We start from the raw sequence: 17,818 nt of genomic DNA on the forward strand, positions 1-17,818 counted from the left end.
GTCACTTCTACCAATATTGTCATGGACAGATGCCTCTGCGGCAGGCAGATTCGTGAGGATGAGGTAAAGTATGTTTTTCCCTCTTGTTGGTTTGCTCACCATCTGCCGCACGCCCAGTCTAGCAGCTATGTCCTTTAGGGCTGGGCCAACTCAGTCAGTAGTGGTGCTACCGTGCCTCTTGGTGATGGACATTGAAGTCTCCCACCCAGAATACATTCAGTGCTCTTGCCACCTTCAGTGCTTCCTCCAAGTAGTTTTCAACATGGAGGAGTACGGATTCATCAGCTGAGGGTGGGTGGGTGCGGGGGGGGGGCTGGGGTGGCGGAAGGTGGTAATCACCAGGAAGTTTCTTTGCCCATGTTTGACCTGATGCCATGAGACTTCATGGGGTCCGGAGTCGATGTTAAGGACTCTCAGGGCAACTACTTCTCGACTGTATACCACTGTGCCGCCACCTCTGCTGGGTCTGTCCTGCCTGTGGGACAGGACATATCCAGGGATGGTGATGATCTTGTCTGGGACATTATCTGTAAGGTATGATTCAATGAGTATGACTATGTCAGGCTGTTGCTTGACTAGTCTGTGGGACAGCTCTCCCAACTTTAGCACAAGCCCCAATAGTAAGGTGGACTTTGCAGGGTCGACAGGGCTGGGTTTGCTGTTGTCGTTTCCACTGCCTAGATCGGGTGGTCCATCCGGTTTCATTCCTTATCGACTGTTTAGTGGTTAGGTACAACTGAGTGGCTTGTTTGGCCATTTTAAGAGTCAACCACATTTCTTCTGGGTTAAAGGACATCTCTCTTTATGAGGTGTATTTACCCTTGAAAAATACTTGCCTGCACCAGGGTGGGCGGTTTCCCATCACCGCTGCCAATATGTGGTTAGCCCACCAATTACTTGCAAATGAGGCCTAACCATCAAAATTGGCCAGGCTTTCCACTCACAAACAGGTGACTGGACTGATCACTATGTGTACCAGACACCCGAAACCGGCAGTGAAAATTAACTCCACAGTGCTCCCAGGCTATAATCATAGAATGGTTACAGCACAGGAGGCCATTTGACCCATCGTGTCTGTGCCAGCTCTCTGCAAGAGCAACTCAGCTAGTCCCACTCCCCCACCTTTTTCCCAGTAGCCCTACAAATTATTTTCTCCTCAGATAATTATCCAATACCTTTTTGAAAGCCACGATTGAATCTGTCTTCATCACGCCCTCAGGCAGTGCATTTCAGATAGTAACCATTTGCTGCGTAAAAACATTGTTCCTCAGGTCGTCTTTGACCAATCACCTTAAATTAGTGTCCTCCGGTTCTCGACCCTTCTGCCAACGGGAACAGTTTCTCCCTATCTACTCTGTCCAGACCCCTCACGATTTTGAACACCTCAATCAAATCTCCTCTCAGCCTTCTCTTAAGAACAGCCCCAGTTTCTACAAGCTATCCTCATATGTCCCTCATCCCTGGAACCATTCGTAAATTTTTTCTGCACCCTCTCCAGTGCCTTCACATCCTTCCGAAAGTGCAGTGCCCAGAATTGGACAATATTCTAGTTCAGCCCGAATCAGGGTTTTTACAAAGGTACACATCATCAGTGAGAATGGTGATTAAAAAACCTCTACCTACCCATATTGCAAATTAAAAAGTGCAAAGAACATCTTAAAACTATGTACAGCAGCTCGAATGTCGTTATTTCAGTCCAGTTTCTAATCCATAAATCCACACCATAACCTCCTTGCTTTTGCACTCTATGCCTATTTATAAGACTAAGAATGACAAATATCCACTATGAACCTTAATTGCTATCCAGTGATCTACACTGAACTGCATGCATAGACAATAAGTGACAAAAGGATTAAGTTTGGTTGTGATGGTCAGTACTGTCAAATAGCTTGCCAGCATTCATCATCTAGAACTCAAGATGAGAATGGTCACTGGACAAGGGAGCAGACAGCTACCATGTTCATGGAACCCCATTCCCACATACAGGAGAGAAGTAAGGGGACATTATTTTGGGGAAAAAAAGGATTAGCTTGAAATTGAATAATTGCTTAAATTAAAAACCCAATTGAAATAGTTGGGACTAAATAAAAAGCTCTTTATCACCAATTAAAAATGGACATTACAATTGGCTTTTCCAGGGATCCCTGTATCTGTTAAACTGAATCACCTGACAGTGAAACTCTGTTAAAGCCCTGGGCATTGGTGCTACTTCTTCCCATTCAGATCTGCTACTGTGGTACACCTGTACTTCATCTGTGATTTCATCAGGAGCATAATCCCCACCCAAAATATAAATCTTGTCCGAAATCCCAATAGCCCCTGCATTGAAGCCCGCACACTCAAATGAACCCTCACCTTTCCAAACACAGGTTTCTGGACAAAAACTGTAGACTTTGTAAGTAGAAAGGTCACAAATGTACAAAGTGCAATTTACTGGGACAGCTTTCACAAGAGTAGCATGAAAAAACTGGCCAAATTCTGCAACAAGTTCTGACCATTGATCAGAGGACACATTGTATTTGAAGAAACAATCCATTGACGGATTGAAAATGTCAGCTATTTCCACCTCAGATCCAAGGACATAGATGATGTTGTTGCAGGCACTTGCTTCTGGATAGTAAATTCCTCTCGGCAAATGGCTCACTGATCTCCATTCTTTGGTAAGAGGGTTGTAGGATTCAACATTTAAAAGGCTTCGGATTTCTTGTGCTCCTTTAGTTTTCCCACCTACTACAAAAAGCTGATTCATTGCAATAACCGATGTGTGCATGGTCCGAGAGTTTTTCATTGATGAAACAGAAGTGAAATTGTTTGTGCTTGGGCAGTAACACCATGTCTGGTCAGTTGCATCATGACATCTTTCTGCAATGTGCAGTCGTATAGATTTACTGCAGCTGATCTTACATCCTCCAGTAATAAATATTTTTTCTCCAAAGGTAACCAAACTTGACCCTGGAAAATCAATAATATTTGTAGCAGGCAATTCCTTCCAGGTATCACTTTCAATGTTATAGCAAAATGTATGCTTAATCAAACCATTTTCTTCAGTTTTGTGAACAAATATGTATTTTTCTGTTGTGGATGGTCTTGCGTCAGGAAAGAGCCCGTTAAATTCTTCCAGTTCATTGAGAGCATCACTAACAGATTTCATGCATTCAGGATTGTTTGCTAGTAAACTTTCAGACCTCATAAAGTCCTCCAGAGTTTCTTTGGATAGCTGATGCAATCTGACAAGATTAATCAAGTGAGGCAAATGCTTTTCTCTCGTGTCAATATCATATCGAGTCCACTGAAGAACAGCATTCAGAACAGTGTCCTCATCAGGGACATTCAATGCATCTGCTTCAAGGCATTTTTCTAGTAGTCCAGCATTCATTTCCAAGAAATCATTTGATTTTAGCAGAAGAGAGAAGTGCTGCACTACAAATAGCAAAGCTTGATCGTACAAAGTGGTAGAACCATAATCCTCAGACAAAGACAGAAGTTGTAAGCAACTGCTGAGATCGAGGGTTTTGATGAGAAAATCACTGCAGGCTTTAGCTAGCAGGGACACTTGAAGAAATGAGGACATCTGAAAGAACATTTCAACATTGGTCTCAGATATCTCTGCATTCCCTGTGTAAGCAAAATCCAGAAATGCTCTCACAGCCTCCGGAGATAAATTAGTGATTTTTACACTTCCATCATCCCTTTCCCTCATGTGAACTTCAAACATGGCTCTGCAAGAGAAACAGTAACATAACTACTGTCTTTACCAGGACATTACAAAAACTATGAATCATTAATATTTCTTACATGATTTACAGCTTCTGTTTGAACAATACTTAATAAATAATATAGTCCAGATTACAATTTCGGAAATTACTTTTTGAGCTGGTTTGCTGCAAGTACACAAACATGAATATTTTTTCTAAAAATTCAAAACAAATGTACACATACTACAGCCATTTTTCTAGTTCATGCCCAGAAAACCAAAATGACAGTCAATTAAAGTATATTTGAAGCAGAGAAGATGCAGGGCTATGGTGAATGAGCCAAGCAGTGGGACTTAGTTTTGGATTGCTGTAGAAAGTGCTGGCACATATACAAAAATGTATGTGCCGCAGCATCTTAATATGGCTGAAAACTATCAATAATGGATGGTACAAAGATTTATGTGAGCATTAAGCCAAAACATTGAGAGGTAATGAGGTTGGAGACAAATATAAGTTTTACTGAGATCCCAATAATAGACACACCATAGAGGGCGGTTACTTTAGCAACCTAATAAAAAATTAAACTGTTCCAGTTATAGCTGTAGAAAAACATTTAGAAAGGCATAAGGTAATGAGAAACAATCAGCAGGTCATACTTGACTAACAATTGATTTTTTTGAGGAAATCACTGTAAAAAGGGAACACATTGGATGTTGTATATATCAACATTTGTGTGTCCGATAAGGTAAAGTGTCTTTTTATGAAAATTAAGGTACATGGTATTAAAGAGATTGTCATTCATAGAGAAGTGTCTAGCACAGAAAGTGAAGGTTAGGAGTAAATGGATGACAAGTGGGTAGTAGTGTGGCTGAGAAGTTTCTGCTGGGATCCCTTTTGTTTTCAATTTATTTTAATGCTTTGGGCATAGGCATAAGAGAAATAATTTTGTATCTGCTGATAAATTAGGGGCCTTGGAAGAAGAATTCAGCAGGACAGAGACAAGTTAGCAGGAGTGGGCATACAGATAGAACATAGAACAGTACAGCACAGTACAGGCCCTTCGGCCCACGATGTTGTGCCGAACCTTTAACCTACTCTAAGATCAAACTACCTACATACCCTTCATACTACTATCATCCATGTACCTATCCAAGAGTCGCTTAAATGTCCCTAATGTATCTGCTTCTACTACCACCGCTGGCAGTGCATTCCACACACCCACCACTCTCTGTGTAAAGAACCTACCTCTGACATCTCCCCGAAACCTTCCTCCAATCACCTTAAAATTATGCCTCCTGGTGATAGCCCTTTCCACCCTGGGAAAAATTCTCTGGCTATCCACTCTATCTATGCCTCCCATCATCTTGTTCACCTCTATCAAGTCACCTCTCATCCTTCTTCGCTCCAATGAGAAAAGCCCTAGCTCCCTTAACCTTTCTTCGTAAGACATGCCCTCCAGTCCAGGCAGCATCCTGGTAAATCTCCTCTGCACCCTCTCTAAAGCTTCCACATCCTTCCTATAATGAGGAGACCAGAACTGAACACAATATTCCAAGTGTGGTCTAACCAGGGCTTTATAGAGCTGCAGCATAACCTCGCGGCTCTTAAACTCAATCCCCCTGTTAATGAAAACCAACACACCATACGCTTTCTTAACAACCCTATCAACTTGGGTGGCAACTTTGAGCGATCTATGGACATGGACCCCAAGATCCCTCTGTTCCTCCACACTACCAAGAATCCTGTCTTTAAGCCTGTATTCTGCATTCAAATTCGACCTTCCAAAATGAATCACTTCACACTTTTCCAGGTTGAACTCCATCTGTCACTTCTCAGCCCAGCTCTGCATCCTGTCAATGTCCCGTTGCAACCTACAACAGCCTTCCACACTATCCACAACTCCAGCAACCTTCGTGTCATCGGCAAACTTGCTAACCCAGCCTTCCACTTCCTCATCCAAGTCATTTATAAAAATCACAAAGAGCAGAGGTCCCAGAACAGATCCCTGCGGAACACCACTGGTCACCGAGCTCCAGGCTGAATACTTTCCATCTACTACCACCCTCTGTCTTCTATGGGCTAGCCAATTCTGTATCCAGACAGCCAACTTTCCCTGTATCCCATGCCTCCTTACTTTCTGAATGAGCCTACCATGGGGAACCTTATCAAACGCCTTGCTAAAATCCATATACACAACATCCACTGCTCTTCCTTCATCAATATGTTTTGTCACATCTTCAAAGAATTCAATAAGGCTTGTGAGGCATGACCTGCCCCTCACAAAGCCATGCTGACTGTCTCTAATCAAACTATGCTTTTCCAAATAATCATAAATCCTGTCTCTCAGAATCCTCTCCAATAATTTGCCCACCACCGACGTAAGACTGACTGGTCTATAGTTCCCAGGGTTATTCCTATTCCCTTTCTTGAACAAGGGAATAACATTTGCCAGCCTCCAATCATCCGGTACTACTCCAGTGGACAGCGAGGACGCAAAGATCATCGCCAAAGGTGCGGCAATCTCTTCCCTCGCTTCCCGTAATATCCTTGGGTATATCCCGTCTGGCCCCGGGGACTTATCTGTCCTCATGTCTTTCAAAATTTCCAGCACATCCTCCCTCTTAACATCAACCTGTTCGAGCATATCAGCCCGTTTCACGCTGTCCTCACAAACGACCAGGTCCCTCTCACTCGTGAATACTGAAGCAAAGTATTCATTTAGGACCTCCCCTACCTCCTCCGACTCCAGGCACAAGTTCCCTCCACTATCCCTGATCGGCCCTACCCTCACTCTGGCCATCCTCTTGTTCCTCACATAAGTGTAGAACGCCTTGGGATTTTCCTTAATCCTACTCACCAAGACTTTTTCATGTCCCCTTCTAGCTCTCCTAAGTCCATTCTTCAGTTCCTTCCTGGCTACCTTGTAACCCTCTAGAGCCCTGTCTGATCCTTGCTTCCTCAACCTTAAGTAAGCTTCCTTCTTCCTCTTGACTAGCTGTTCCACATCTCTTGCCATCCAAGGTTCCTTCACCCTACCATCCCTTCCTTGCCTCATCGGGACAAACCTATCCAGCAGTCACAGCAAGTGCTCCCTAAACGACCTCCACATTTCTGTCGTGCATTTCCCTGAGAACATCTGTTCCCAGTTTATGCTCCCCAGTTCCTGCCTAATAGCATTGTAATTTCCCCTCCCCCAATTAAATATTTTCCCTTCCCGTCTGCTCCTGTCCCTCTCTATGACTATAGTAAAGGTCAGGGAGTTGTGATCACGATCACCGAAATGCTCTCCCACCGAGAGATCTGCCACCTAGCCTGGTTCGTTGCCAAGCACCAAATCCAACATAGCCTCCCCTCTAGTCGGCCTATCTACATATTGAGTCAGGAAACCTTCCTGGACACACCTGACAAAAACTGCTCCATCCAAACTATTTGCACTAAGGAGGTTCCAATCAATATTAGGGAAGTTGAAGTCACCCATGACAACAACCCTGTTACTTCTGCACCTTTCCAAAATCTGCCTCCCAATCTGTTCCTCCGTGTCTCTGTTGCTATTGGGGGGGTCTATAGAAAACTCCCAATAAAGTGACTGCTCCTTTCCTGTTTCTGACTTCCACCCATAATGACTCAGTAGACAAACCCTCCTCGACGACCTCCCTTTCTGCAGCTGTGATACTATCCCTGATTAGCAATACCACTCCCACACCTCTTTTACCTCCCTCCCTATTCCTTTTGAAACATCTAAACCCCGGAACATCCAACATCCATTCCTGTCCCTGTGAGATCCAAGTCTCCGTAATGGCCACAACATCGTAGCTTCAAGTACTGATCCATGCAAGTTCATCACCCTTATTCCTGACACTTCTTGCATTAAAATAGACACACTTCAACCCATCACACTGGCTGCAACTTTGCCCTGTCAACTTTCTAACCTTCCTCACAGACTCTCTGCACTCTGTATCTGCCTGTTCAACAGCTACCCCATCCACTGATCCATAGCTCCCATCCCCCTGCCAAACTAGTTTAAACCCTCCCGAAGAACGCTAGCAAACCTCCCGCCCAGGATATTGGTGCCCCTCCAGTTCATGACATGCACTTTAATGCAGAGAAATGTGAAACAGAATATTTTTGGTAAATGAACTGTGTAAATAAGAATCTTGCCATTTAGGGTATACTTAAGAGTGTTGGAAGAGAGATCTAAGGGAGCAGTTACATAGATCTTTAAAAAAGGTCTGAATGCAGGTGGGAAAGGCAAATGGGATTCTGGGTTACTTACATAGACCAAAAATTTTAAAACAAGGTAGAATCATATAATATTGTAGCACAGAAACGAGACATTTGACCCTTCAAGTCTGCACTGAATGTTTTCTCCAAATAAGCCATCTAATTTCATACCACATGGTTTCCTCCCTATGCCTATTAATACTCCTCCTTTTACAACAACTATCCAATTCCCTTGTAAAATTATTATGGTCTTGGGTCAATAATGATTTATGGCAGAAAAATTCACATTCAAACCATCTACGTAAAGATTTTTTACCCCCAATATCCTTTTTGATGCTTTTTGTACAGTTCTAAAAGCGATGCAAGAACAAAGATTAATCTGCTGTCCCAGCTCATATCGTGTACCCCGTTCCCAATACATCTGAAAATGACTTTTGAGCAGAATCTTGCCTAAAAGTGGAACCAAATGGTGCAAAGAGACTGAATTTGCCACAGACACACTTTATTCCAAGGCAAAATATTTTTTCCCATCTGGATGTTCTTACAGAAGATAATTGACCAATACTTAACTTCTTTTTCTATGTGTTTTACATAACAGAGTATTTGGAAGATTTTCATGCTTCATAATTATATATATTTGGAAGCAAGTTTCTTTAATCTATAAAACTAGATCTATGTTTAAAGGTAAGAAGAGGGATGAGGTCCTGAAAGCAGATTTTAGGGAGCAAGGGCAGCACAGTGGCGCAGTGGTTAGCACCGCAGCCTCACAGCTCCAGCGACCCGGGTTCAGTTCTGGGTACTGCCTGTGCGGAGTTTGCAAGTTCTCCCTGTGTCAGCGTGGGTTTCCGCCGGGTGCTCCTGTTTCCTCCCACAGCCAAAGACTTGCAGGTTAATAGGTAAATTGGTCATTGTAAATTGTCCCTTGTGTAGGTAGGTGGTAGGAGAATGGTGGGGATGTGGTAGAGAATATGGGGTTAATGTAGGATTAGTGTAAACAGGTGGTTGTTCGTCGGCACAGACTTGGTGGGCCAAAGGTCCTGTTTCAGTGCTGTATCTCTAAATAAATAAATAAATAAAGGAAGGAGATTAAAAAGCAGGACCTCAAAAGCAGTAATCTCAGGATTACTCCCAGTCCCAGGTGCAAGTGAGCATAAGAATAGGAGAATTGAGTGTTTGAACACTTGGCTGGAGGGTATCAGACTTCTTAGACATTGGGACCGGTTGGGGCAGGTGGGACCTGTACAAGATGGATGGGTTGCACCTTAGCAGGACTGGGACAAATATCCTCCCAGGAAGATTTGCTAGTCCTGTTGGGGAGGGTTTAAGCTAAATGGTCAGGGGGATGGAAACCTGAGAGGGAGCTCAGATTGGAGGGAGGCAAAACTGGTAACTTGTCTGGGATGTGGGAACCAGGAGCAAGTATTAAGAGAGGAATACCAAGATGCACAGAATACTGGGGGAGATAGATAGCACAAGAGTAAGGAATAGTACGTTATTAGGTGGGGTCAGAGTAATGGAGAAAGTAATAAAGTCTGAATCAGGGTTAATGAGCATGTATGTGAATGCACGGAGTGTGGTTAATAAGATTGGTAAGGTACAGGCGCAGATTGCCATGTGGAAATATGATGTTGTGGCTATAACAGAGACCTGGATCATAGAAGGGCAGGACTAGGTGTTAAATATGCCTAGATACAAGGTGTTCAGGAAAGATAGGAAAGGGAAAAAAGGGGGGAGGGGTGGCAGTATTGATTAAGGAGAGCATTGCAGTGCTGAAGAAAAAGGATGTCCCAGAGGGGTTGAGGACAGAATCAATTTGGCTAGAGCTAAGGAACAAAAAGGTGTGGTTACATTGCTCGGTGTTGTCTATAGGCCACCAGCTAGTGGGAAGGACATGGAGGAACAAATTTGCAAGGAAGTTACAGAAAGGTGCAAAAATTATAGGGTATTTATAATGGGGGACTTTAATTATCCAAACATAGACTGGGATAATAGTAGTGTAAAGGGCAGGGAGGAGCAAGAGTTCCTACAGTGTGTTCAGGAAAATTTTCTACAACAGTATGTTACTCGTCCAACGAGAAAGGAGGCACTACTAGACTTGGTTCTTGGGAATGAAGTGGACCAAGTGCATCAAGTATCGGTAGGAGATCATTTAGGGGACAGTGATCATTGTATCATAAGGTTTAGGCTGACTATGGAAAAGGACAAAGAGCAATCCAGGGTAAGAATAATTAAGTGGGGGAAGGCCAACTTCAATGGGGTAAGAATGGAGCTTGGGTGAATAAATTGGAGTCAAAAGTTGGCAGGAAAACTGGTAGATGAACAATGGGCTACCTTCAAAGAGAGATAGTTCGGGCACAGTCAAGGTATGTTCCCTCGAAGGGGAAAAGTAAGGCAAACAAATCCAGAACTTCCTGGATGACAAAAGAGGCAGAAATTAAGATAAAGAAGGTGTGCTTATGACAGATGCCAGGTAGAAAATACTATTAAGAACCAGGCTGAATATAGAAAGTCCAGAGGGGAAGTGAAAAAGCAAAGAGAGAGCATGAAAAGAGACTGGTCGCTAGCAGTAAAGGAAATCCCAAAGATTTCTCTAGGCATATAAATAATAAAACGGTGGTAAAAGGAGGAGTGGGCCAATTAGGGACCAGAAAGGGGATTTACACATGGAGGCAGAGGGCATAGCTGAGATATTAAATGAGTACTTTGCATCTGTCTTTACCAAGGAAGAAGATGCAGCACAGGCAATGTTGAAAAAAAGTTAAGTCAGACACTGGAAGGGTTTAAAATTCATAAAGAAGTATTAGATAGGCTGTCTGTACGTAAAGTGGATAAAGCACCAGGGCCGGATGAGATGCATCCAAGGATACTGAGGGTGGAAATCGCAGAGGCACTGGCCATAATTTTTCAGTCTTCTGTAGACTCGGGGGTGGTGCAAGAAGACTGGAGAATTGCAAACATTACACCCTTGTTCAAAAAAGGGTGTAAAGATAAGCCCAGCCCAAGCCAGTCAGTTTAACTTTGGTGGTGGGAAAACTTCTAGAAAAAAATAATTAGGGACAAAATCAATAGTCACATGGAAAAATTAGAGTTAATTAAGGAAAGCCAGCATGGATTTCGTAAGGGAAAATCATGTTTGACTAACTTGCTGGAGTTTTTTGTGGAAGTAACAGAGAGGGTTGATGAGGGAAATGCTGTTGATGTGGTGTACATGGACTTTCAAAAGGTGGTCGATACAGTGCCACACAACAGACTTGTGAGCAAACGTAGTTCTTGGAATAAAAGGGAGGGTAGCAACATGGATACGAAATTGGCTGAGTGACACGAAACAAAGATTAGTGGTTAATGGATGTTTTTCGGGCTGGAGGAAGGTTTGTAGTGGAGTTCCCCAGGGATCAGTGTTGGGACCCTTGCTTTTCCTTATATATATTAATGACCTTGGTGGACAGGGCACAATTTCAAAGCTTGCAGATGATACGAAACTTGGAAGCACGGTGAACTGTGAGGAGGATAGCGTAGAACTTCAAAAGGACATAGACGAGTTGGTGGAATGGGCAGACAGGTGGCAGATGAAGTTCAATACAGAGAAATGTGAAGTGATTCATTTTGGTAGGAAGAACATGGAGACACAATATAGAATAAAGGGTACAATTCTAAAGGGGGTGCAGGAGCAGAAGGACCTAGGTGTATATGTGCATAAGTCATTGAAGGTGGCAGGACAGGATGAGAGAGCGGTTAATAAAGCATACAGTATCCTGGGCTTTATTAATAGGGGCAGAGAGTACAAGAGCAAGGAAGTTATGCTGAACCTGTATAAGACACTAGTTTGGCCTTAGCCAGAGTATTGCGTCCAATTTTGGGTGCCACATTTGAGGAAAGACATGAGGACATTGGACAGTGTACAGAAAAGATTCACGAGAATGGTTCCAGGGATGAGGAATTTCAGTTATGAAGGTAGATTGGAGAAGTTAGGAATGTTTTCCTCGGGGAAGAGATGGCTGAGAGGTGATTTGATAGGGATATTCAAAATCATGAGGGGTCTGGACAGAGTAGATAGAGAGAAACTGTTTCCACTCGTGAAAGGTTCGAGAACGAGAGGGCACAGATTTAAAGAAATCTGGTAAGAGAAGCAAAAGTGACGAGGAAAATCCTTTTCACGCAGCGAGTGGTTGAAGTCTGGAATGTGCTGCCTGAGAACGTGGTGGAGGCAGGTTCAATTGAAGCATTCAAAAGGGAATTAGGCAGTTATATGAAAAGGAAGAATGTGCAGGGTTATGGGAAGAAGGTAGGGGGAATGGAACTGAGGGAGTTGCTCTTTCAGAGAGCCAGTGCAAACACGATGGGCCGAATGGCCTCCTTCTGCACTGTAGCGATTCTGTGATATGTTTAATAGCCACCGTTTTGAACGGAGTTAGACAATGGAGTGCTAGACTTCGTTGTCCAATAAACCAACCCCTGCAAGCAAAAAGGCAGATTACAGAAAACGTACAGCTTCTGGATCATAAAAAGGAGCAAAGTCTGCTTATGGAAACCACTGTTAGATGAGAGAAACTATGCAAATACAAACATCACCAAACCCACAGAGGATGCTACGTGAGGCAGAAGTAGCCTGGTAGAGATTGATATTTTAAAAGCTGCAGCGAACACAGGTAAATTCAATTGTGCATGATGCCTACATCTGATTATTGTACGGTTTTAGTACTGCCGAATTCTGTTGCTTAAATATTTCATTCTGTACAAGTTCCATTACACGTTTAAAATTCCACTATACCAATCATTGTCAGTTGACAGGTTACAGCAACTACAGGTTATGCACAAGATTACAAAAATAGATTATAGAAGAAAAAGTCCACTTCCAGTATTTGCAATAGAACTGTTGTGCCAAAGGGATGCTGAGACACATACTACATTACAAACAGTATCTGAAAGATATCCCTTTAATTTACCTGAAGAAATCACTGCATGCAGCCAGAATACACCTATGACATGGAAACTTTTCTCCTTTGACAAATATAGTGAAGTCAAAGAATACGTTTTGCTCCCGGAAGTTCTGAAGTACATTCAAAACCTGCTTGCCGTGGGTCTCAGCTAGCAGAGAGACGGTTCTTCTTTCAGTCACTCCATTGCAAGCAACCCTAGAAACTGAATCCATGATTGAATTGGCTCACGTTTCAAATCTGCAAAGATAAAATATTCTGTACATTTTTGTCACAAACACACTTTCAAGAAATTCATCTTATTTTCAATACTTGAATACAATTAAAAATCTTTAGCCAAAATATATGTATAATAAGTGGATTTTCTTAAGTTATCAAAGTAAAGATGTTTTAGTTAAATTATCTAGATTTTGTACGTGCATGTTTTAAAGGAAAATTATGGGACAGTTTACTAATTTGTCTTTTGAAGCAGTTTGACTTAACGAAAAGTTTTTTTAAACTATCATCCCTTCTTTAGTTAATTGCAACCTGCTCTTAAACATAGCCATTCTGTAATCACAAGAAAGTTTCCAAGATGTTTGCCTCCTTTCTAGTGATACTCCATCAATGAAAAGTATTTCTCCACATGGAGTGTTTTCAGCCCCAAATGTGCTATCACAGACAGATACTGAACAAATGCCAGCCACATCCTAGAGGGAAGGAACAGTAAGAGAAGTAAGTGCTTTTGGACCACTCACATCTCCATGGCTCAAGGAAAGGCCCGGGAGAATCTAAAAGGAAAAATATAAATATATTTTTTAAAGTATTCTGCATGTTACGAATAAGAATTTAGATGAATGCATTGTAATCCAGGGAACAGCTTAAAATATATAATGCTAGTTAAAGCCGGGTTCGGGTGGGGTTGGGTCTATATCCTGTGTCCAGCATTCGGGCTCGGGTCGGGTTGGACTGTACTGGCTCTGTGTTTTATAAATAAATACAATGACGCGATTTTTTTCTGTTTCAATAACATGCTTGATATTATTAAATTCATTGCGATATTTGGGTCGGGTCGGGCATGAAAAAAATGAAAAGGACTTAGGCTCCAGTTGGGTTCGGTTCAGCTGTGGTCGGGTCGGGCCCAGGTCGGATTTTAATTTTATACCCGAGCAGGCCTTTAATGCTAGTATCATACAGCATTTTCCTGTATAGTAAAAAATTCAGTCATCTAGATATTTTGAAACATACTTCTTGGATTAATAGACTTAAAATACCCTTGGCTGACTAGTATTTCTGCCTCTAACTTAATGTTTTATTGGAGATATTCAGCCTATGAAACAATTCAATAGAAAGCTGTAAATGAATGTTAAGTAATAAAATATGCATCATACTTAATCTAGTGATATCAATACCTGAAGATGTGATGCTAATTTATGGAGGTATAGAAAGAAGGTATTTTAATGAGCATTGTTGAACATTTTGTAGTTCAGGAAAACCAATTGATGGTGAGTCATATGAGAAAACACTTTTATTTGAACTCATTTTTCTGCATATGTCGACTCCAATGAACCAAACCAAAATAAAATGAGCATAAAATATTCGGAAGTAGGGAGCTTTCCAAAGTAACATAATTAACATAGGACTTTTTTTGGAGAAAAGTAACAATTGGTCAGTTTGGTGTCGTTGGTTCTCACAGTAAGAGCAAGGCCAAATATGAGGGTACATTGAAATCTTAAGTGAAAGGAACCAGTCAGATTAAGATAGGAAGATGACAGATTTGTTAACCATATTCTAATGCTATGTCTCTTTCTCCACAATTTGTCTTTTTGCAATATAAGCACAACTCTGAAGAATGCTTTGTCTTAATAGTTAATATATTACCACCAGAATCACACAAATGAGATTGAACATTTTCCCCAATTACCAATTCTCTTACAAATGAATCACTCCACGTTATGGTAATACACCAAAAAAGAGGAATTAATGTGGTCTAGCTGAAATTTATGTCACTCCTTTGACAGATAATTTTGCAATGAATAACATTTCATTTTTTTTTTAAACTGCGCCTTGCCAACTTAATTGGCATCACTGACTTTAAGTCACCGTACAGACACAATACCAGAACAGTTCAAAGATATATAGGAATATATGACTCAATCAAGATACTGATGCAGTTCGAAAGCTCCACCCATTTTGACTGTATTGATCCTAAAACACATTCAAGCAGCTTACTGCTGCACTTAAATAGCTATCTATATAATTAAAATAAAGATTAAGTAAGGTAGTTTTTAATATTTTAGTGATATATACCACTCAGCAACATCTATCAGCTCTGTTCAAATATGACCTCACTTGCCGTTTAAATATCCATTGTGATACTCCATAAAGGCTAGAGAATCCGAAGATACATAACATTGAGTACACCAACACCCTACGCTTCAAATTGTTGCCCTGAGAAATACCGATAAAACTAGACCTTTCTCGTTCTACCTCTATGCACATTAAACGCAAAATTAGTGGAACAGTGAGAGAAAGGGACATTGCAAATTCGTGCAGCAATGCAGGTTTGACTTTCACCGAGCGGAAAATTCATGTTTATTTCACATTTCCCATGAGACACACAGATATGAAAGATGCATTATTGGCGTTGTTTTTAGTCCTAACGGCTAATTTCTAATAATTTGCGTCAGATAACTGCGGCTTTATCCCAGGAGATTTCATCCGCAGCATCCTTCAGAAACCCACTCCCTGCCCCGAACGCCAAAGATTGATTCCACTTTTATTTTGCGTTCATTATACTTTCCATTTGTGAAATGGCACAAAGACATATAACATGGCCCCAGACTGATGAAGTATTTTATATTCTGATAAATACTCACTGCAGACAATCAGCACTGACGCTCAAGCTACCATGGTGACAGAACAGGAAGCACCGACTCCGAATCGGACATGATGTCATCGCACAGGCACCATCTTGAGAACAAATAGAAAGCGGAGCCAGGGCCTGGCATGTATTCTAAATCCTAACCATTCACTGCATGAAAAAGTTCTTCCTCATGTTGCCATTGCTTCTTTTGCCAATTACCTTAAATCTGTTCTCAATCTTTCCTCCAATGCGAACAATTTCTCCCTATCTACTCTGTCCAGGCCCCTCAAGATTTTTGAATACCTCTATCAAATCTCCTCTCAACCTTCTCCTCCAACGAAAACAGTCCTAACTTCTCCAATCTGTCCATGCAACTGAATATAACACAGCAGCGCTCAGACATCAAAAACAAATGCACCGCGGAAGTGGATTTCGCGCTTGTGTTTTCACCAAACAGCTGGATCAATATAAGTAAGTCACACTCAGTTGCACCGCTTATCACTGCCGGAATACATTGCCAGAGAGTGTTCTGGAGGCAGGTTCAATCGAGGTATTCAAGAGGGAATTGGATTGTTATCTGAAAAGGAAGAACATGCAAGGCTACGGGGAGAAAGCAACAGAGTGGTACTAGGTAAATTACTCCTTCAGAGAGCTGGCGCAGACACGACAGGCGGAATGGCGTCCTTCTGTGCTGTAGCAGTTCTGTGAGAGGACAGGGTTGCTGTAACTGCACTGGTATTTCTGTAGACAGTTCAGACCCTGCCAGTGTCAGTCACTCATTTAGGCTTAAAATGTAATGTGAGTTGATATACTATTGAGAAAAATAAACATGGCATTATAGGGGTGGGGAGGTGAGCAGGCGGTCCAGAACAGTTTAAAATATCAGTTTCGGAGTCTTCCGTCCTCAGCAGGGAGGAGGGGAGAATGATGTGGGGCTCAGTGTGTGTAAATACGGTGGAGGAGCTGAGCTCTTTGACAGCCATGTCCTGTTGAGCGGTTGCCTGCAGTGCAGGCTCAGCACCCCTCCAAGGCATCACTTTTTTTTTAATTTCCAAAATATACTTTATTAAAAAACTGTAAAAAAAATACATTACAAAACAGTTCCAAAAAGCACAAAGTCAAAGAACGCAAAATAGATCAGTTTCCTTCAATACAGGAGTGAGTTGCCTCACAACCCTTCCATTTCATTTTACATGCTATGTACATTTTACAGCAAAACAAATATTTTCTGGATACAGTTGAGGGGTTTCGCATGGATCCAGCCCCTCAGTTCACCTTGGTGGGGGGGACCTTACACAGTGGTCTTTCCCCATTGAGCCTTTGCCGCGGCTGCCCAAGCTTTAGCGCGTGATAAGAGCAGATACTACTTTTTTTTGTTTCCAAAATATACTTTATTCATAAAAAACTGTAAAAAATACATTACCAAACAGTTCCAAAAAGCACAAAGTCAAATAATACAAGGAGTGCAAAAGAGATCAGTTTCCTTCAATACAGGAGTGAGTTGCCTCACAACCTTTCCATTTCATTTTACATGCTATGTACATTTTACAGCAAAACAAATATTTTCTGGATACAGTTGAGGGGATTTTCATAGGTCCAGCCCCTCAGTTCACCTTGGTGGGGGAGACCTTATACAGCGGTCTTTCTCCATTGAGCCTTTGCCACGGCTGCTCCAAGCTTTAGTGCATCCCTCAGCACGTAGTCCTGAACCTTGGAATGTGCCAGTCTGCAACATTCGGTCGTGGATAACTCTTTGCGCTGGAAGACCAGCAAGTTTCAGGCAGACCAAAGGGCGTCTTTCACCAAATTGATAGTCCTCCAGCAGCAGTTGATGTTTGTCTCGGTGTGCGTCCTTCGGAACAGTCCGTAGAGCACAGACTCCTGTGTTACAGAGCTGCTTGGGATGAACCTCGACAAAAACCATTGCATCTCTTTCCACACCTGCTTTGCAAAGCCACATTCCCTCCAAGGCACCACGTTGAGCTCGACCATCTCCTCTCCCAGGATACTAAAGTTAATACCTTGCTCGAGAGCGAAGTTATGCACGGCGCAGCACACTTAAGTAATTGTGGCCACTGGGGATACTGCAGTACACCTCCCAGATCTGTCCAAGTACCTGAAAC

The 17,818-nt window shown here is 42.2% G+C and overlaps 1 protein-coding gene across 1 annotated transcript; it reads right to left on the minus strand.

The window, feature by feature from the left end:
- Window positions 1-2,119: 2,119 nt before the first annotated feature.
- On the minus strand, window positions 2,120-13,068 carry kbtbd3 (kelch repeat and BTB (POZ) domain containing 3). Its single transcript, XM_068032861.1, has 2 exons — window positions 12,860-13,068; window positions 2,120-3,719 (listed from the first exon to the last, which is right to left on the minus strand). The coding sequence occupies exons 1-2, from the start codon at window positions 13,063-13,065 to the stop codon at window positions 2,120-2,122; spliced, it is 1,806 nt and encodes a 601-aa protein (XP_067888962.1). The 5' UTR covers window positions 13,066-13,068.
- Between the last annotated feature and the right edge of the window lie 4,750 nt (window positions 13,069-17,818).

This window comes from Heterodontus francisci, chromosome 6 (assembly GCF_036365525.1).
Source record: "Heterodontus francisci isolate sHetFra1 chromosome 6, sHetFra1.hap1, whole genome shotgun sequence".
In the NCBI taxonomy this organism is placed as follows: Eukaryota; Metazoa; Chordata; class Chondrichthyes; order Heterodontiformes; family Heterodontidae; genus Heterodontus; species Heterodontus francisci.

Coding starts and splice junctions, on each gene's coding strand:
- kbtbd3 (XM_068032861.1), bottom strand. CDS start 13,065: ATGGATTCAGTTTCTAGGGTTGCTTGCAATGGAGTGACTGAAAGAAGA. Junction 3,720..12,859: donor GCATGCAGTGATTTCTTCAG/GTAAATTAAAGG, acceptor TTTCTCTTGCAG/AGCCATGTTTGAAGTTCACA.